The sequence below is a fragment of the Camelina sativa genome, chromosome 12 (assembly GCF_030686135.1).
Source record: "Camelina sativa cultivar CO46 ecotype springtype chromosome 12, ASM3068613v1".
Lineage (NCBI taxonomy): Eukaryota > Viridiplantae > Streptophyta > Magnoliopsida > Brassicales > Brassicaceae > Camelina > Camelina sativa.
Window position 1 is genome coordinate 5,378,397 of NC_141891.1, and position 22,000 is coordinate 5,400,396.

The following is a 22,000-nucleotide window of genomic DNA, read 5'->3' on the forward strand; positions in this document are numbered from 1 at the left end:
TCTCTTCTGGTGCCCTGAAAATAAAACATTCCAAAATAAAGTGTGGTGACCTGACTACCTCAGAAACATCAAGCAAACAGTTTTATGTCTTCAAATTAGGTACTAGCACTTTCTTTTTTGAATATAGGTTCATGTGGTGATGTTCTCTGTTTCTTTCTTTTCTTTTTTGCTGTTTGTCGTTTGTGAAAGAATATGACAACCTATGGCACTATACCATCCCAAGCAAATGCCTCGTCGAGCTTGAGCTTATTAGGACGAGCCAAAGAATTGATCTCGTTAGGACTTAGCTCTCAAAGGCCATGGCTTGAACTTGTCCAATGTAGTGCATTTAGCCTTCCTTTGTCCTTTAGTGTAGCTACCGAACGAATCAAAACCAACATCATGATCTTTCGAACAAACTACATAATCATCTTCATTGTTTCTATCTTCATCAGCATGCTCTGGCAACCGGTCCACCTTTCTGTCTTCTTTATCTTGATACTCGCATGGATATATGTCTACTCCCGGGATAATGAACCATGGGTGATATTTGGCAATGTGATCGATGATTCTAATTTGGTGCTGGTTTTGTTGGTCCTCACGATCGGTATATTTCTATTAACAGATGTATCTCGTGGTATTATGATCGGGGTTATGGCTGGTTTGCCTGTTGTTCTGGTCCATGGCATGTGTAGGAATACAGAGATGTTGTTCGTCTTGGAAGATGATGAAGAGAAGCTAACAACGAACACAGCATCTTCGTCGCTTTCTTCTTCCTCTTAGTAAATCGAAACATAAGATTTTATGTTTTGGGTTTCGTGAATGTGTCTACATAGCCATTGTGAAACAACGCATAACCAACCAGTGGAGGCTGATCAATATGATGCAAAAAGAAGTTTAGCTCCTTTTGCCATAAAATTTTAAGGATTTGCACGTTGAGATGTAACGATATTAGTGTGAGACCTTACTGACACAAATGAATACTTTTCCTTCTTGAACTTGAGGGACTTAAAATGTCTTACAATTAACTTCTTTGAGAAACTAGAAGAAATCTACAATGTACAATGAATGATGTGAACGGAGGCGTCTACTTCCAGGCTTTAAAACAAAACTCAACTGTATTAATCTGTGGACCACTTTTTTTATTTTTTGTTCAAAATTAATCTGTGAACCAAAATGTATATCCTGCTCTTCTGGTTCTGCATATGTTTTTGCAAATGTACTTACTCTTTCTTTTACTCGTAAAAGTAAGTATATAATAAAGTTGACATTTGTCTGTTAAAATATACGTTACCAAAAACTCTGAATTATAGTATAAAGAAATAGGAGAAAAGTACTGTAACTCTTACCGATCGATTGAGAAAAGAAGAAATAGAAGCAGAAAAACAAACTGAAAATTTTGTGATGACATTTTGTCTCTGTAGCTCTTTTTTTTTGGGTGAAGATAGTTTTTGAGTTTCTTCTTCTTCTTGGTTTTAGCGCAAAGCAAATGGTCACTACATCCATTCCTATTTACTTTACTAGGTTTTGAACCCACGCTACGCGTGGGTTTATTTGATATATTTTGATGAAAATTATATATTATTGATGATTTTTGTGAAATATTATTTTATAAAAATTTTAATTAGTATTTACTATTAAGGAAAAAAATAAATTTCAGAAACACAATTTTGAAATATATAAAAATCAATTGTGTTATAAATCAGATCTAATAAAAAAAAATCATGAATCTAACTCGACGTCCTGGTGAGGCGGATCAAACTGGTGACCTCACATATCCTAAACCATTTCTTTGATCATCCGAAAAACGAAACAATTTTATAATCATGAATTTATCTCGTTTTCATATTTAATTGATTGCTACCATCTATGTTTTCATGTTTTTTATTCAATGTTTTTTTTTCATATTCTTTCTTGTCATTTTCATGATCAAATTTTATGGTAATTGTCATCGTTACTTTTACCGTCAGGTTCTTCGTTATACTCTTCTTCTTCTTCTTTGTCAACTTCTTCACATTCTTCCATTGAAAAACCTTTTTTTTATATACTACCACACAACTTATTAACCCATCAAAATCCAAGGCCAAAATCATTTATTTTCTCATAAAATTTGTGCAATTCATAAAGACCATAATAGTCAACACATGCACCCAATTATTGATAATTCCATCCATATACTTATTCGGTTTTAGGTCCACACATATTGAAACTTCTAAAACCAAAATCCTTCTACATATTTCTTTTATTTATATTGATTTTACTTTTACTTTTTTTTTTCTAAAACATCTTAATAATATAGATTACTACTATATTTTCATAAATGTTAATTAGTTAAATATCTAATTCTTATTGGTTGTTTTAAATCCTATATTGACACTTTTCTTATTGGTTGTTTTAAATCCTATATTGACACCTTTAGGAGTTTATAGCTTTAACTTTTTATTAGTATATATATAATATTTTAAAATTTCTATGGAAGATAAGTAATTGTAGTATTTTAAAATATTCTGAGAAGTTTAAATATTTTTAATATTTGAACCTTTTAAAAGTTTCAATATTTATAATATTTTAAACTTTTAAAATTTATAAATTATAATTCTCTTAAAACCTTTTGAAAGCAAAGAAATTTTTAAAATTTATAAATTATAATATTTTGAAACCTTTCTAAAGCTAAGACTTTTAGAAATTTCAATATTTATAATATTTTAAACTTTTTAAAGGTTTTGAAATATAATATTTGAACCTTTATAAAATGTTTCAATATTTCTAATATTTTAAAATATTTAAATTTAAAATTTATAAAATTTAAATATTTTTAAAAGTTAAGAACTTTTAAAAGTTTCAATATCAATAATATTTAAACTTTTAAAATTTGTAATATCATAATATTTTTTTTGAAACTTTTTAAAGTTTTAATTTGATCAAATAAAAAAAGTGGATCAAATCGAATAAAACTTTAAAACTTGGACGCCTGATAAATCAAGCTTTCCTGCTCATCTATTGTTGGAAGCATATTAATCTTATTTATACTGGGTCTAAACCACTGTCTAACAAACTTCTAGCCGATGTGGGACATTGTACATAGTTATTTTATTTCCATAGAAAATGTTAATGAATTACATGTCAAACCCTGATAGGTTGTTTAAAATAATTCTTAATATAGAAAATTCTGGAAATTTAGAAAATGTTAATTAATGACATGTCGAATCCCTATTGGATGTTTAAAATCCTATGTGTACAGCCTTAGAAGCTTATAGCTCCTACTTTTATTTAGTATAATTTTCCGAAAAGATATATACATTACCCAAAAAACGATATTGCAAAAATGTCTATACATATCTCATGAAAATCTTGTAGTATTACATTCTAGCCATATTCTCTGCAACAAATATCTAAATTTAAATTTTAAAAAATAAAATTAGTTAACTATTTTTAGTTTTAGGAATTATTTTTTAGAACAAACCAAAGATGAAGTCAAACAAAAAGAAAACCATATGACTGTTGACTAAAAAAGCATTAGTAAGGTCATGTGTTAATAATTAATTTTTAATATATATATATATATATATTTAATTAAAAATCAAGATTTTGATCCAAAAATATCAAAATATACATATATTTTTAACTATTTAAATCTTTTACTTTCGTTTTGATTTTTTGATCAGGAGAATAGGTTTTATTAAGGAATTTGAAACTTTATGGTAGGTGATGATACAAATTACTTTATATGGATGCATCAATGTAGATCAAAACTATTTTTAATTGGAGGGCCGCGGGGTGGTACACAACAACATTTGTGATCAGCTGCTGGTGGAGCGTTTTTAATGCAAAGTTGAAAAGTAGGATCTTCCCCTGGACCTGTGCAAATGGTCTTGCAGTCATTATTAGTTTGGCAAGGACCTTTGTAGTGACACCCTGAAAACAAAACAGTTACATAAAAAAAGAATACATATGAATTAGCTCGTTCTAATCCATATATTCTTATAGGATTTATTTTTTAACAACTAAAAAACACAGAAAGATAAAATATTACCAATTGTTGGAGCAATTAACCGAGAAGAAAGAAAACAAAAAGCAAATAGCAGAAACGCAAGTTGAAGATTTTTTGCAGACATTATTTTAGCTCTTTTCTGGTGAAGATAGTTTTTCTTTTTATTAGAGTTAGAGCAAAATGGTCATCACTCTTTATATAAGAGATTCTATGGTGTACATCCAATTTTTTCTTAAATAAAAAATGTATATTTAAAAATAGCAGATTGAAAAATTGTCTAACATATCTCAAGAAAATCTTGCATTAGTTATAAAAGATATATTCCCTGTTATTTGCACTAAATGTAAATAAAATATATATTCATTAACCATTTTTGGTCTCATATCATTTATGACAAATCAAAGATATGAGGTCAAAATAAAAGAAACTACCAAAGTAGACCAAAGAAAAGAATCATGACTGTTGAAGTAAAAACCATGGTCAAACCAAACACAACACAAACCGAATTTTTGTTAACCCTTAAACCGATGTTTTAAAAATTATAGCAAATCCGATTCTACATTTAATTTAAATCAAAATTAGTTTTGTTAATTAAAAAAATCAATTGGTTTGTCTTTGTCGTTGAACTGAACCAAATCAACTTTGCAAAAATTGATTCTTAAACCGGATTAATTAATCACTAAAGTCACTTTATTTTGATTTTTAACCAAGTCAAAATCCAAGTAAAGCAAAATATAACCAATTAACAATAATTTTTTCTGTATCAACTTTTTTTTTTGTATCAACTTATATGTATGCAACTATTTCAATTTTGAATTTATATAAGGAATTTTTTTGATTACAATAAATTTTTATATACATACTTAAAAATAAAGAAAGATTGCAATATATATTAACATGTATCTCATGAAAATCTTGCATTAAATTTAGTCACATTCTCTGCGACAAATATCCTAATTTAAAGTTATAAAAGAATTATTGTAGTATGTATATATATTTTTAAAATTTGGGAATACCATTACTAAAAGTCGTGTGTTAATTGATATTGGGAATACCATTAAGTATTTAATTGTTTATATATACAAGGGATTACATTTACATGATTAAATCAGTACATACCCATTTTTAATTTCTCCAGCGATGACAATGACAATGAGAAAACTATATACTTTCTCGGTCCCAAACTATAAGATCTTTTAGTCTTTTAATTTTGTTCCATTTTGTAATATTTTCTCAGTTTTTATATATTTTTGATATTAATTCACTAGTTTTTCACTGTATTAATTTTATAGTAATTTTTCTATTGGTTAAATTTGTTAAATGATAAAACATTTATTATTTTATTATTTTTTATGCTTTTATATGAAAAAGCTTATATAAATTGGAACAGAAGAATTAGAAATCTTATGGTAGGTGATGATACAAAATATATGGATGCATCAATGTAGATCAAAACTATTTTTCATTGGAGGAGGGAGGTGTAGTAAACAACAACATTTGTGATTAATTGGAGGGTTTTTAAAGCACAATAAAAAAGTAGGGTCTTCCCCTGGACCTGTGCATATGGTCTTGCAGTCATTCTCGGTTTTGCAAGGACCTTTCCAGTTACATTTCCCTGAAAAGAAAACAGTTAAAACAAAGAATATAAATTAGGTTGTTCTAGGATCCCTATTTTTTATAGGGTTTAGTATTTAACAACTAAAAACAAAGAGAAAGAAAATATTACCAGGTGTTGAAGCAATGAATTGAGAAGAAAGAAGACAAAAAGCTAAGAGCAACACAAGTAGAAATTTTTGTGCATACATTATTTTGGCTTTTTTTGTTAGGTTTAGAGCAGAATTTAGATGGTGTACATCCATTTTGTTTTCTTAAATAAAGAAATATATATCTAAAATATCTCAAGAAAATCTTGCACTAGTTTTAGAGAAGATATATTCCCTTTTATATGTACCAAAATTAAATAAAAGATATATTCATTAAGCTTTTTTCGGTCTCATATCATTTATGACAAAATCAAAGATATGAGCTCAGCATAAAAGAAACTACAAAAATAGAACAAAGAAAATCATGACTGTTGACTTTTTTATTTTTTATTTTTATTTTATTTTATTTTGGTGTGTTAAAAGTTAAAACTAAAAAACCATGACCAAATCAAACCAAACCAAATCATAACCGAATTTTTTTAACCCTTAAACCGAATTCTTTCATTTTTTTTCTAGCAAATCAGATCCAGCAATTCAAAGCAAACATTAATTTAATTAAAAATTCAAATTGGTTTTTCCCTGAACCGAACCAAATCAACTGAGCCCAAATTGAGTGGTATTAAACCGGACTATCAAACCGGATTAATCAATCACTGAAGTCACTTTACTTTAACAACCGAGTCAAGATTAAAATCCACCTGATGAGTACTATTGGTTAATCAACCTTTTTAAGCATCTTGGGTGATACTATTAAACACCATTTATTTCAAATGGGTCCTTAATATCCGAGCTGTTTCAGAATTAAACGACTTGACAAAAACAGTTCCTATAGATATATTAAATTTTGATTGTAAGCTGAAAGATTAGTGTGGCCTAGTTGGCTACGCACCCCGAATTGTTTCCTTACATCATAGGTACGAATCCCCCGAGGGATGGCTGTCATTAACTCCAAAGACTACATTGTTAATCTTGGATGATACTATCTTACAAAAATCCACCTTTAAACAACAGATGGGTTTCCTATTGTACTATTGCTTAATCAACCTTTTAAGTTTTAAGCATCTTGGGTGAGACTAAACACCATTTATTTCAAATGGGTCCTTAATATCCGACCTATTTTAGAATTAAACGAACGACTTGACAAAAACAATTCCTATATATTTATTAAATATTGGTTCAATGCTGAATGATAAGTGTGGCCTAGTTGGCTACGCACCCCGAATGGTTTCCTTACGTCAATGGTTCGAATCCTCTGTGGGATGGTTGTTAATAACTGTATTTTTCCCATATCCACTTTACTGTATTTTTTTCCAAGTGTTGAGTGCACCTAAATATTTTGTTTCTTTTGTTTTCTTCCATTTTAATAAATACTAGATTATGACCCGTGCTTGAGAACACGGGTTGAAATTCCTTTTATTTATATTGTAATTTTTATATAACATATAATTTGTGTGATTGTATTTAAAAGTTTTTTTGGATAAAACATTATGCAATAAAATCATATGCTAAATATGATGGCTTAAAAAAGACACATATCTAGTAAGTTATATATTGTTAATGATTCAAGCACGGATTGAAATTATTTTTATTTATATTATAATTTTAGAATAAAACATGATCCCGAAGATCACGATTAATGCAAGATTAGGATCTTAAAACTTTTAAAATAAATCATATAAATTATATTTTATTCTAAAATTATAATATAAATAAAAGGAATTTCAACCCGTGTTCTAGCACGGATCTTAATATAGCATTAAGGTTTAATTTTTAATTTCTGAATATGATCCCAAAGATCACTATTAATATTGTTAAATTAGCGAGATTTGATAATTTTTTATGATTGAGAGTAAATTTTTATACCTTTATTAACTTTTTTATTGATGTGGTTCATCAATAAAATATGTGGAAAATAAATTAGTAATATTGTGATTCTAGATATTTGGAACCATATACACGTGATTTTCCGAAAATAAAGTTTGGAATATCCATGAACTATCAATTTGGAATATCTCATTTAAGATTTTCGGTTACAATTAAATTTTTATTTGTTACAATTAATATATGGATTAATTTATAACTTATGTATAACCTATTTGTAACCATTTATTAAAATTAGAAAATCTACCAAAATAATGTTGTGTACTTCCCTTTTATTATAAAGGGGATTCAGAAGCATTGTTACAAATTATGACTCTTGTTTGTTTATTGTATTTTTCTGGTAAAATCTTGCTTAATACTATATTAGTTTAATGATAAATTTAAAATAATTTAACTAACTATAATTAATGTTTACCTTTAATTGACATTTTTTACTTTGGTTAAATTGCTTTACGATTATTGGTAATTAAGAAAAGAAAGAATAAAAAAGGACAACCATGACTTGAAATTAAATAATAGAAAAAAAGCCTATACTACTGCAGTATATTTTAAAAACACTTGGTCAGATGAGGTGGTTTGTTTCCTTGTTTGGTACTCAAAACTTTTAAAAAAATATTAAATATTATTTTATTTTCCTTCCCTCCTTTTTTCCTTTTCTTCTTCTCCAGCGACTCTCCAACGTTCTCTCCTCTGCAATTCTCTTTATTATTAAAATATTTTTTCTCTTGTATAACCAGTTTTTATCAATAATTCCAGTGGCCGATTATCAATACCTCCGGCTCCGGTGACTATAGACTACAAATTTTGAAAAATAGAGAGAGAGAGATGTAAGTAGATCTACAAAAAATTACCATTTAAGGAATAAGAATTATCTTTAATTTTTTTTTTTTGACTGAAAAAAGAGTTAACGAGATTAGAAATTTTTTTTAAGTTTCGTTTTCTCGAAAATTAAATTAAACATTAACCTTTCCTAACCTAATCAAAATTAATCGAATCTTCTTTGCTCAAACACATTAATCTTAAATTACAGAGCAAGTGAGAAGGCTTAGTAGTCTTAAATCTAACACAGTAATCTTAAAATTACACATACGCTTCTGCGAGAAATCGATTGTTAGGGTAAGGTTGGGTTTCTTCTTCATAATCATGTCTCAATTATTGAGCTCCAATTTCACCGTTATGCTGTCTTTTTTGTTCTTACTAGGTTCTCGTGAAGATTCGAGTGAGAAGCTTCTATCTCCTGTCTTCAGTTCCACTATCCGCACTCCGCAGACTCTCCTCTAGTCTTTATTGTAAATCTCACTCTCTCTCTCTCTCTCTCTCTCTCTCTCTCTCTCTCTCTCTCTCTCTCTCTCTCTCTCTCTCTCTCTCTCTCTCTCTCTCTCTCTCTCTCTCTCTCTCTCTCTCTCTTTCTTTCTCTATTTCCCGCTTGTACTCTATATGGCAATGATTAGCAGAATTTGTGCATCTCTACTCTAAGCTGTGAGTCATTGTGTGGTTTGGAGCAGATTAGAAACATATAGAAGACTAGAAACAGCTTTAACACTCATAAAGTAATGTTCTTTTTAGCTTTTGGAAATCGGATGTTCAAATTAGTAGTATAGGATTTGATGAAACCTGGTCAAAGTGTGATGCTTTAATCGAGATTTGAGCTTATTAGAGTTTTCATTGATTAATCAGAGAGAGAGCATCAATCTCTATCACTCTCTCAAGATCTGAACATATGTTTCTAATCAGAGAGAGCTTATTAGAGTTGTCCAGTGTAGCGCCTTTAGCCTTCCTGTGTCCTTTAGTGTAGCTACCGAAAGAATCAAAACCAACATCATGATCTTTCGAACAAACTACATAAGTAGGGTCATGTGTTATTAATTAATTTTTAATTTATTTATTTTTTATTTAAAAAAATCAAGATTTTATTTCAAAAATATCAATATATACTATTTAGTGGGGTTATTAGTTTGAGATTTTAATATAGTTTAAAAGACTTTAAATGTTATGTAGATTCTGTTGTTATTAGACCAAAATTTTGTTAAATTCTGTTAAAGTTTAGTGTTAATAGTTTGTGATTTGTAAAAAGTCATTTAAAATCTTAACAAATTTGGGTTATTGGAGACTTTTATAAAGTAAATAAAAGTTTTGTGTTATTCAATTAAAACAAAAGAATCTAGGATTGTTAATGAATTCAATTATTATGTTATTAGTTCATGATATTACACACTTTCTTTACAAAATAAATTCATGAAAAATATCACAAAGATACAGAGATTGTTTGGATTACTTTACAAGATTTTAGAGAATTAATCAACAAAACTATATAATACCCTCTAGCAATCCTTGTGATCTCAAAAAAAAAAAAAAAAAAAAAAACTCTCTAGCAATCCTTAAAAATATTTCACTTATTCACTTTTGATGAATTTTTTGAAGTCTTTCAAAAATCTTTATAAATTAGAATCCAATAACACCTTTTAAAAAACTATTTATTTCAAATGTGTCCTTAATATCCGACCTGTTTTAGAATTAAACAACTTGACAAGAACGATTACTGTATATAAGTTAATTGTCAGTTGGCTTTTTTTTTGAACAAACATATGTTTCATTCCATTAACATAGAACACAACATACAGCATAAGGATCATTGTTTAGAATACAGCAAAGAAAAGCAGAGATGAGAACTAGTACACCAAGTAGATAGATATTGATAAGGTTCATCGAGATTGTAGACTTGAGAGCTATGAGCCAATTCCTTGCAAGGGATTTGGAACCTGTGAGGTCAAGAAATATCGATGCTTCTTCCATGGATACTTCAATGGATGAAGAGATCGCCATTGTCTTGGATCGAAGACCAAACGGCGTTGAGGAATCTAAGGCTGAGAGCATTTTCACAAAGAAGATGCTTACCCAAAGGAGGGCTTTGCCAAAGGTTTGAGCAGGGTTATAAGTGCTCTGGTTGAGGATATGTAAAGGGGTGGTAGCGGTTTTAGGTTCATAAGGGAAACACTTGAAGGTGTTGTGGTAACCCCCATTACATTGAATTGGGATCATAATGCCACTAATCTTCAGGTTCTTAGACGGAAACTTCAAAAAGTTGATGATAAGCAGTTTATCGGGTTCAGGATTCAGGCGAGTTAATGGAGGGAGCCTAAACATACATCGGTAACCACAGTGCCCTATGGACTGGATCATAATGCCGATTATATTCAAGCTGCTATCTCCAAAGGCAGAGACCCTAGGTGGTACTAACAGCAGGTTGTCTAAAAAATCTTTAACCAAACTAGCAACCAAAGGTAGTTTACTAACCAAATGCAGTCTTCGAACAAGAGGTTTTATAAATCTACACAAAGATTGGCTAGAATGGAAGAGAGTTGAGTTCTGCTCGAACCTGGGTACATGCGGAGAAAGCTCTTGTGAGACACCTTGAGTTAATGGGCTCAGTTGCCTTAATGGGCCGAGAATTGGTGGATCCACTAAAGAAACCCCTAGTTTTCCAGTCGGATGCAGGGGATTGCTCAAGCGGCGGCCGGATTGAAGTGACATCGGCTTCAGGGGGTAGAACATCTCCGACGAGGGGGAGGATGTTGGGTGTAGGTTGATAGCGGGGCTGGAGGCATCAAAAGAGAAACCAAGAGTCTTATGGTCTCCGATACCCGAAGGCAAAACCAGAACGAGATGGCCGTCGTGTGCCGCCGACGACTCCACCAGGCAAGGCGCATATGATGGGCTAAGAGGATTTGCTCCTGCCATCGTCCCTACTTGGTCTGAGATCTCTTCTTGGTGAGATGAGAACCTAGATCTGAAGGTTGCTGGATCTTTTGATACCTTTTCCGGGAAAGAGGTAGGTAGCGAGTAAGAGCTGCAAAACTCTGACCAAACGCAGGCCTCCTTGGATTTAGAATCGGCTAATTGGTGCATGGTGTTGGTGAGGGGTCGAGAGGGGTTAATAGAGATTGAGAACTTAAGAAAAACTAGGAAAAATAAAAAGAGGAACCAGAGAGTGCAATAAACGAGAGGGAGCGATCGGGTTATGTCCCGACGCCGGCAAAGTTTTCCTTCGCCGGCGTCGGAGAAAAGCGGTGGTAAAGGTGTCTCGATTCTCGTGTCTGGGAGAAAAGGGGGTTTCTTTCTTTTCGTTAATTAGTTAATTGTCAGTTGGCTATGATGGCTATGCGCCCAGCATTATCTCCTAACATCTTTAGATTAAACCCCCGCGGGGTGGTGGTGATGAGCACCTTTTTCCATTTTGTTTTTATGATAACATACATTAATACTTTTACAACAACAACAAAATGATACGGGTATTAAAAAAAAATGATCCCGATAATAGTTTTTACTAATTTAAAATCATATAATAGGTGATGATACAAATATATATGGATGTATCATAGATCAAATCTATTTTTTCAATGGAGGAGGGAGGTGTGGTAAACAACAACATTTGTGATCAGCTACAGGTGGAGCGTGTTTAATGCATATTTGAAAAGTAGGATCTTCCCCCGGACCTGTACATATGGTCTTGCAATCATTATCAGTTTGGCAAGGACCTTTGTAGTTACATCTCCCTGAAAACAATATAGTTAAAAGGAAAAAAGATACTCAGCTACACGAAGTATGGTTCAATACATGGCCACACATCTCAACTTTAAAAATGTATTGTCAACTACACGAAGTATATGTATTGCATGGTCACATATACCAACTATATGATGACATGTGCTCAACATCACAACCATTTTATTCCGGTACACCGTTCATCAGAATCCGGGGTTGACCAGTATTGACCGGCGTTGACCGATGTTGACCAATAAAAATATGCATTTTTTTTGTTTTTAATATTAGAAACCAAAAAAAAATAATTTAGTTCAATTATTTAGGAATCATTTATAGTGTTTTACATTGTAAAACATATATGGATCCAAAATAAAGATATATTGTATATAATTCCATTAATCTAGTCTTATGATAGTTATCTTTTTCAATTTCAAAACTTAACTAAAATTGAAATAAAAATCATTCATAAGATATTAAAACTTAAATTCAAACCAGATAATCTTGTTATAATAAATCAAATAAGATAACTATTTATTTTAACTTTATTAATTTTAAAACATCAACTTCTTACTTAATTTATCTAAATAGAAAATTAATATTATTTAATATTCTCAACTAGGGCTGGGCAAAATAACCGATAACCAAATAACCGACCGAAACCGAACCGAAAAAAACCAAACCGAACCGAACCGAAATTCTTCAAATACCCGAATGGTTAGTAAAAATCTATATCCAAACTAACTGAAACCGAACCGAACCGAACCGACAATTAAATGGTTAACCGAAATATCCGAAAACCTAGAAGATATCAAATATTATATACTTAATATTATGCAAAACTATAAAATAAACTTAAAATATAAATTATTTCTAGATTCAAAACAATTAAATATTTTAAATAATAAATATATGTAAATGTTATTATTTTGAATTTACAAAGTTAAATACTATTTTGTAAAATTGAATCCATATTTTTCCCTTTTTTGTATTTTTGTTATTGTATATTTGGTTAATTTTGGTTATATTCGGTTAGTTTTGGTTATATTTGGTTTATTTGGTTAATGTTAATATAATTTATGTTAGTTATGGTTATTTATTTAAATAACCAAACCGAAACCGAACCGAAAGAAACCGAACCGAACCGAACCGAAATTTCAAAAATATCCAAATGGTTACTATATTACTATATCCAAAATAACCGAAACCGAATACAACCGAACCGAAACCGAATGGTTAACCGAATGCCCAGGCCTATTCTCAACCACAAATAAATATTTCTACAACAAAAATACTCAGAACCAAACCCAATACATATCAAAATCATTAGAATTATTGAAAAATGTTATATACTCATGGTAAAGTAAAAATTTTAATATCTGAAAAAATAATTAATGATTTTTCATTTCACTTTTATTAATTTTTGCAATATAAAAATATATGATATATCTGTTAATTCATCCAGTCTTATAATAGTTAGTTTTTTTTCTATTTATTTGATTTATTTAAATACAATGTTTTTTGTTATTTAATAAAAGAAATATATTTGATTGTAAACAACAAAAACACACAATATTTATTTTTAACATATAGAAGATCCAAAAAATGAGTTTGCAAAACAATATATTTGACTGTAGAAATATTAGTATATACATATATAATTAATATATATATATATATTCAAAATAATTATTAATAATTTTGTTTAACTATTAGTTTAGCTTCAAATTAAAAATACTAATTATAAGAATGAATATATTAAAGATGTAAACAATTTTTTTTTGGTTTCTAATATTAAAAACAAAAAAAAATTGCATACTTTTATTGGTCAATATCGGTCAACGCTGTACTGGTCAATCCTGGATTCAGATGAACAGTGTACCGGAATAAGATGGTTGTGATGTTGATCACATGTCATCATATAGTTGGTATATGTGATCATGCAATACATATACTTCGTGTAGTTAACAATACATTTTTAAAGTTGGAATGTGTGGTCATGTGTTGAACAATACTTCGTGTAGTTGAATATCTTTTTTCCTAGTTAAAACAAAGAATGTAAATTGTAGTTACATCTCCCTGAAAACAATATGGTTAAAACAAAGAATGTATATTAACTCGATAATCTAGCATATATGTTTCTTATTGGGTATATTTCTTATTAGGGTTTATTTTTAACACCCAATAAACAAAGAGAAATACAATATTACCAATTGTTTGAGCAATGGATTGAGAATAAAAGAAGACAAAAAATTAAGAGCAGAAACGCAAGTTGAAATTTTTGTGCGGACATTATTTTAGCTCTTTTTTTTAGTGAAGATAGTTTTTTTTTGGTTAGCTTTAGAGCAAAATGATCATCTTTCTTTATATAAGGGATTTAGATGGTGTGCATCCCTTTTTTGTTTTTTATCAGATAAAGAAAGATATATCTTTTTTTTTTTGGTCAAACAAAGAAATATTGAAAAATTGTTTAACATATCTCAAGAAAATCTTGCATTAGTTATAGACCATGTTTTTAAAACCGAACCGGTAACTAAACCGGGAAAGCTTCCGGGTCATGGGTCAATGTGGTTCGACCGGGGTCAACCGGGTTCAATTGAACTTCTGGAGAAACCTTCTTGCATCCGTTTGTATTTCCTTTCACTCCTGCCAAGTGTTGTTTCATTCTGTTGATCCCACCTCCATGATTTTTCTTACCACAGAAATCACAAGTAAGAATACTTTTTCCATTTGAATCTAAAGTGTGAGTGACATGTTCCCATGCTGAATCCTGCTTTTGACGAATGGAACGTTGCGAAGGTAACTGGTTTTCAGTATTTGTATTATTCTCTTCTGAATCATTCTCTTCCATTACGTACACTAGGGGAAAAAATGAAAATCAAACTGATTACCAAAACATGCACTGATCAAACAGCTTTTATTATAAAATAATTGGTTTCAATAAAATTACCTTGACTTTGAAGATTTGTGGCGTGAGTTGCAGAGACTTCAAACTAGAAGAAAAAAAAACCCTACTGAATTACGGCTATGAATTTATTTTTCTTTTAAGAAACCCTACGATCGTTAAAAAGAAGCTAGAAAAGGTAATTAATAAAATTAATTGCACTTGTTTTTAAGAAAAAACTTAGAACCCGGTTTTAGCCGGTTTAATGGTTCACCGGTTTTTGGGTTTTTGGCGGGTTGATATGGGTTTTTGTCCGGTTCAATTATCTTTGGGTTTTGATATTAACCCAACCCGGATACAAGCCCGGTTCGCGGGTTAACCCGGTCCGACCGCCGGTCCGGTCCGGTTTTGAAAACATTGGTTATAGAAGATATATTCACTGTTATTTGAATCAAATTTAAATAAAGATTCATTAGTCTCATATCAAATATTATATGATAAATCAAATAGTTACCAAAAGAAAAAAAATACCAAAACAAAAAATATGACAAATCAAAAATGAGGTAAACATTAAAGAAACTACCAAAATAGACCAAAAAATAGAATCATGACTGTTGACTATTTTTTTTTTAATTATCCCATATATATTAATAGAGAAACTTTTTGACAAAAAGATGAGGTGTCAGCATTACAGAGCTCATGACACTCTTTCCTTTATTTGTCAATAGCTTTTAAAAATATTTACATTTATTTACTATTGTATTTTTCCAAAAATACAATTAACACCCAAAATTAAATTTTTATATTATCTTTCTAATTTAATTATATCCTTTAATTATATTTTCATAAAATCTTTAATATGAATTTTTAAAAATCCTTTGTTCATATGATATAATAATACAAAATTGATATTATAATAACTCTCACGGGTTAATTTTAATTATTATACAATTTTTTAATAGATATATACTATATAATCAAATTTTAAATATTTCAATTACTCATAAATATAATAAATTTTGTAAATAAAAATTACAGTAAAAATATTAAATAATTATTTTATACCGCACTATGTGCGGACGGTGCGGGTTGTTACTTAGTTTTCGTTTATTTTTGGTGTGTAAAAACCATGGCCAAATCAAACACAACACAAACCGATTTTTGTTAACCCCTAAATCGAATTCTTCTTAAAAAAAATCTATCAAATCCGATCCAGCATTTATTTTAAATCAAACATTAATTTAATTAAAATTTCAAATTGGTTTGTCCATGAACCAAACCAAATCAACTTAGCCCAAATTGATTGATCTTAAACCGGACTATCAAACCGGGTTAATCAATCACTGAAGTCACTTTAATTTAACCAAGTCAAAATTAAAATCCACCTTTCTCGAACAACAGATGGGTAGCTTGTCGTATTGCGCCTACTATCGAACCACAAGGGTTGGTGATATGGAGCTTTTTCGGTTTTTCCCATATATACCCATAACGTCTAGAGTTCGAATACACTTTATACCGTATTTTTTTTCAAGTGTTGAGACTTGAGTGCACCCATATATTTTTTTCTTCATACAGTGTTCATCATCACTAATGTTTTTAGGGGGAATGATATAAAAAGCAGGAGCCTTATTATATTTTCCTCCATTTTTGATAAACATTCAGAAGCATTGTTACACATTATCACTCTTGTTTGTTTATTAACTGTGACCTAATTTTCTGGTAAATCTTGCTTAATGTTAATACTATTTTTTTTTAATACTATATAGTTTAATGATGATTTTAAGATAATTTAACTAAACTAATGTTTAATTTTACCTGACATTTTTCTTTTTCTTTTGGACAGCTGATTTTACTAGACATTTATACTTTATGGAATACAATTATTATTTTTAGTTCCTTGATAAATCATAGATTATACCTATTAATAATTTGCTTTACGATTATTGGTAACTAGGTAGTAATCTCTGCTACAACACTAGACAAAAGTTCTATATAGATATTAAATCCGTAAAATTGGATTAGAATTTTTTATTTGAAATATATAAATTAAGTGCAAGTACAATATTGGTATCAAATCCAAATATAAATTTTTAGTTTGGTTTTAATTTGGTCTTGTCCCGTTCTGTTACATCTCATCATATCCTGTTCTATCTCGTTTTGTCACGTCTCATCCATTCATGTTCCATCAAAAAAATTTGTTTCATAACCATTCTCTATAATAGTTACCCATTATAATTTTTTTTATTTAAAAAGTTTGGCTAAAACATTTAAACGAAATACATGAACTCTCCATTTGGATATTTTTAATTTACATTTAGTTAGTAAAAATTAGAATTCTCAAAAACTCTCAAAATATTTTCAAAAATACTAAATTTTGTTTTTGTGAAATAGTTTATAGTTTATTTGACAATCAGTCATTGTGTTGTCTATATAAGAAATCGTAATTATTCGGCATAGTATTTAACCTGTGGTATCAGGCACAACAATGTTTTTTTTACATAATCATAATTTAATCATTTTAAAGATGTATAATATTTCAATATGGATGGTGTTAACAAAACAATAAAATGATGATTACCTTTGTTGTAGCAGCAAATTAATAATATTTAAATTTTTTTATTAATATTGATCCAAACTGCTCGCCATATAACACTCTCCTTTAATTTTTAAATAATTTTTTAGAAGTGTAAACGTTAATAATATTGTAAAATTTTCATATGTTTAAAATTTTATTATATTTGTGCACTCCAAAATCTCAATGACTAAAATACATGTAGTTAAGTTTTAATTTCATTTACTGTATATGTTTAGCTACTAAAAATAACTTAATTACTGTATATGGGTTTCTTCGCGTCGCATGAAGACTATTATAATAAAGTGGAAGATGAAAGTATTATATAGACTGAAATCGTCAAACAACATGTTAGTTAATATTACTCTTTTCATAAATTTAACATTGAGTTTTACAAAAAACAATTTTAACATTGAGTAACAGATAATTTTTTAATATAAATTTTAAATGTGTAAAAGTGAGTTAGAATTTGTTATTTGATATACATATAAATTAAGACTTAAGTGTATGTACATTGTACAATATTGGTATTAAGTCCAAATATTGAATTTTAGTTTGGTTTTAGTTTGGTATCGTCTCGTTCCATTACATCTCATCATATCTCATTCCATCTCGTCTTATCACTTCTCATCCACACCTGTCCATCAAAAATTTTAAGTCTCATAACCGTTCTCTACAATAATTACCCATTATACTACCCATTATACAATTTTTATTAAAAAAAAAATTTGGCTAAAAATTTAGATAAAATACATGAAATCTCCATTTGAATTTTAATTTACATTTAGTTTAAAATTATAATTCTCAAAAGCTCTCAAAATATTTTCAAAAATACTCAATTATTTTTTTTCTGTGGAATAGTTTGTAGTTTATTTTACAATCGATAATTGTGTTGTTTATATAGGAAATGGTGATTAGTCGACATAGTATTCTACAAAGTCGGGGTATCTTATGGCTAGAAGAGAGGCGTGTCGTGGTATTATGGAACCCCGACTGAGTTCTGTTAAGTGGAAATCAGAGGTTTGGGCTCTACATATTTCCCCTAAGCGAAAATGTTCTTGTGGAAGGCTATTCATGGTGATTTGGCTACTGGAGCGCAATTACGAGTCAGAGGTGTACCTGTAGAAGAGGCCTGTAGTTTCTGTGGAAGGCCTGAAACAGTTCTACACATGCTTTTCCAATGTCCGTTTGCAGTGGCAGTATAGGAAAAAGTTCCAGTTCAATCGACAAATTTCCATCGAGATTTAAGGGAAGGGATAGTACTAGTAAATAAATTATCATGTCTCCCACCCATAGGTCTCACTTCAGGCCTCTTGGCTCCCTGGATTTGCTGGAGTCTTTGGAAAATTCGAAATCAAAGAGTTTTCAGATCACCCCCCTGCAGTGTGGAGGAAACGTTACTGCGAGCTATTCTAGAAGCTAAGGAGTGGACTTCGGCGCAATTAAAGCTTCCTCCTTCACCTGGATGCACGATAAACAAAGGGGCTTTGAACGTTTTGCCCAAGCACGATAATTTGGTCTTGTGTAGGACGGATGGAGCATGGAGACAAGCTATAAAGGTCGCAGGCATTGGCTGGACCATTACAAATCCTGTGGGGATCACTTCTCACCACTCGGCGGTTTGTGAATTTGTATCATCACCTCTTATGGCGGAAGCTTTGGCCTGTAGAGCTGCTGTTCTGGATGCGTCAGGTAAAGTGTTACTCATCTTCTGGTGGAATCTGATTGTCAACAACTGGTGGGGGCTATCAATGCCCGATCAGTCTCTCTCGAAGTTCATGGAGTTGTATCTGATATTATTATTGCTATTTCTAACCTTAGTGCTTTCGTTTGTCGTTTCATTCCTAGAGCTGCTAATTCTGTAGCAGACTCTCTTGCAAAACATTATCTGTTGTCATTTGAGCAATTTAGCTCGTAAGGTTTAATGAAAGTTTGGGTGCACAAATTTTTTTTTTTTTTTTTTTTTTCATCATTGAATCAACAAGGTCCGATTCATAGCCAAACTCTACTACGCGGGGTAACGCGACTTAGTAGAGTCGAACTCCGGTGGGATTGGTCGCAGAGATGGTGCTGTAACCACTTAACGCGACTATGTGATCGATGATTCTACTTTGGTGCTGGTTTCGTTGGTCCTCATGATCAGTATATTTTTACTGTCAGATGTATCCCGCAGTATTATGAACGGGGTTTTGGCTGGTTTGTCCGTTGCAGGACCTGTCCGGAGCATAAGCAACATAAGCCAAAGATTAGGGTCCAAAATTTTATTAACCATTAAAAATTAAAAAAAATCTCAAAAGAAATTAATAACTGGTTAATAAAACCCATAAAAATGGTTAATAATTAAAAAATTAATAAAATGATGAGATTTATGTCAAAAAGTTTATTATCTTTTGTTTGGTTTTGATGATTAATAATTTTCTTTGTTCTTAGTTCTTACCTTTAAACTCCTCATTTTCTTTCGTTTAAAAGTCTAACATTTAAAAATGATAATAAATTTTTAAATCCCGATTAGGCATTCGTAAACGTTATTATTTAAGACGTGGTTCGTCGTGGAAGATGATGAAGAGAAACTGACAATGAACAACATCTTCGTCGCTTTCTTCTTCCTCTTAACGAACGAAACACATGATATTTAATATGATAACATACAAATTACAACAAACAAAAAAAAAATGATCCGGATAATAGCTTTTATTAAAGAATTTGAAATCTTATGACAGATGAACATATAAAATGTATGGATGCGCGTCAATGTAGATCAAAACTACTTTCAACTGGAGGACTGAGGGGTGGTGCACAACAACATTTGTGATTAATTGGAGGGTTTTTAAAGCACAATAGAAAAGTAGGATCTTCCCCTGGACCTGTACATATGGTTTTGCAGTCATTATCAGTTTTGCAAGGACCTTTCCAGTGACATTTCCCTGAAAAATAAATAGTTAAAACAAAGAATATGAATTAAGTTGCTTTAGGATCCATAATTTTTATATAGGGTTTAGTATTTAAAATAAAATATTACCAGTTGTTGAAGCAATGAATTGAGAAGAAAGAAGAGAAAAAGCTAAGAGCACAAACGCAAGTTGAAATTTTTTTGCAGACATTTTTTGGTTTTTTTCTAGGTTTAGAGCAAAATGGTCATCTCTCTTTATATAAAGCATTAGATGGTGTAATCCATTTTTTTTCTTAAATAAAGAAATATATATCTAAAATATCTCAAGAAAATCTTGCATTCATTATAGAATATATATTCCCTATTATATGCACCAAAATTAAATAAAAGATATATTCATTAAGCTTTTTCGGTCTCATATTATTTATCACAAAATCAAAGATATAAGGTCAACATAAAAGAAACTTTAAAAATAGACCCAAGAAAAAAGGAAATAAAAAAAAACAAAAAGACAAGTCATAATTAATGGATTCACCCCTAAGGGTCAATCTCTCTTATTCACCCTTTATTAGTTAAGGAAACAAAATTTTAATTAAAAACAAATTATGTAGAATTGTAGATCAATCAATTTTAAAATGATTAATTATAATATTCTATTATATTTTTAATTATAACATTTAAACCCTAACTATTTTTTGATAAACTCAAACCAACATATATAATTTTGTTTAATTGTGTAATTTAAACTCTAACCACCTTTTTATAAACTCAAACTGAAATACAATTTTGTATTACTGCATTGGCAATAGTATAATTATATTAACCTGTTTTAGAACTAAACTAAACCTTAATATCCGAACTAAACGACTTGACAAGAACAATTACTAAATTAAATGTTGATTGAAAGTTGAATAACACCCGGCATTAATTCCTGACATCAAAGGTTCGAAGTTCGAATTACAAGGGATGGTGTTATAGAGCTTTTTCGGTTTTTCCCAAATATACCCATAACGTCATGAGTTCGAACCCACTTTATACCGTTTTTTTTTTTTCATAAAGTGTTCAGCATCACTAATGTTTTTAGGGGGACTGATGTAAAATGCAGGAGCCTTATTATATTTTCCTCCATTTTAAACATTCAGAAGCACTGTTACAAATTATCACTCTTGTTTGTTTATTAACTGAGACATAATTTTCTGGTAAATCTTGCTTAATACTATATAGTTTTTTTGAATACTATATAGTTTAATGATGATTTTAAAATAATTTTACTAAACTAAAATTTAATTGTACTAGACATTTTTCTTTTTCTTTTTTACAACTAATTTTACTAGACATTTATATTTTATGGAATACATTTTTTTTTCAGGTCCTTGATAAATCATGGATTATACCTATTAATGACTTGCTTTACGATTATTGGTAACTAGGTAGTAATTTGTGCTACAATACTAAACAAATTTTTTATATAAGTTTTAAATTCGTAAGATGGGATTAGAATATGTTATTTTGAATACATAAATTAAGTGCATGGACAATATTGGTATTAACTCCATATATC

The 22,000-nt window shown here is 29.9% G+C and overlaps 1 protein-coding gene, 4 long non-coding RNA genes and 1 pseudogene across 6 annotated transcripts; 2 read left to right on the top strand and 4 right to left on the bottom strand.

The window, feature by feature from the left end:
• Window positions 1-127: 127 nt before the first annotated feature.
• On the top strand, window positions 128-993 carry LOC104730363 (PRA1 family protein C pseudogene; annotated as a pseudogene). Its single transcript, XR_015574505.1, has one exon. The product of XR_015574505.1 is annotated as a PRA1 family protein C pseudogene (transcript).
• A 2,639-nt stretch (window positions 994-3,632) lies between these two features.
• On the bottom strand, window positions 3,633-4,223 carry LOC109128084 (uncharacterized). The gene is made up of 2 exons (XR_002034536.2): window positions 4,013-4,223; window positions 3,633-3,894 (listed from the first exon to the last, which is right to left on the bottom strand). It is a non-coding gene; the product is annotated as an uncharacterized LOC109128084 (long non-coding RNA).
• Window positions 4,224-5,291: 1,068 nt separating this feature from the next.
• On the bottom strand, window positions 5,292-5,886 carry LOC109128131 (uncharacterized). The gene is made up of 2 exons (XR_002034594.2): window positions 5,697-5,886; window positions 5,292-5,585 (listed from the first exon to the last, which is right to left on the bottom strand). It is a non-coding gene; the product is annotated as an uncharacterized LOC109128131 (long non-coding RNA).
• Window positions 5,887-8,848: 2,962 nt separating this feature from the next.
• Window positions 8,849-9,370, bottom strand: LOC147930191 (uncharacterized). The gene is made up of 2 exons (XR_015573770.1): window positions 9,169-9,370; window positions 8,849-9,031 (listed from the first exon to the last, which is right to left on the bottom strand). It is a non-coding gene; the product is annotated as an uncharacterized LOC147930191 (long non-coding RNA).
• A 9,231-nt stretch (window positions 9,371-18,601) lies between these two features.
• On the top strand, window positions 18,602-19,467 carry LOC109127903 (uncharacterized). The gene is made up of 3 exons (XM_087478833.1): window positions 18,602-18,731; window positions 18,846-19,241; window positions 19,313-19,467. Exons 1-3 carry the CDS (start codon window positions 18,602-18,604, stop codon window positions 19,465-19,467), a joined length of 681 nt encoding a protein of 226 aa, XP_087334959.1.
• Window positions 19,468-20,222: 755 nt separating this feature from the next.
• On the bottom strand, window positions 20,223-20,722 carry LOC147930192 (uncharacterized). The gene is made up of 2 exons (XR_015575590.1): window positions 20,569-20,722; window positions 20,223-20,473 (listed from the first exon to the last, which is right to left on the bottom strand). It is a non-coding gene; the product is annotated as an uncharacterized LOC147930192 (long non-coding RNA).
• Between the last annotated feature and the right edge of the window lie 1,278 nt (window positions 20,723-22,000).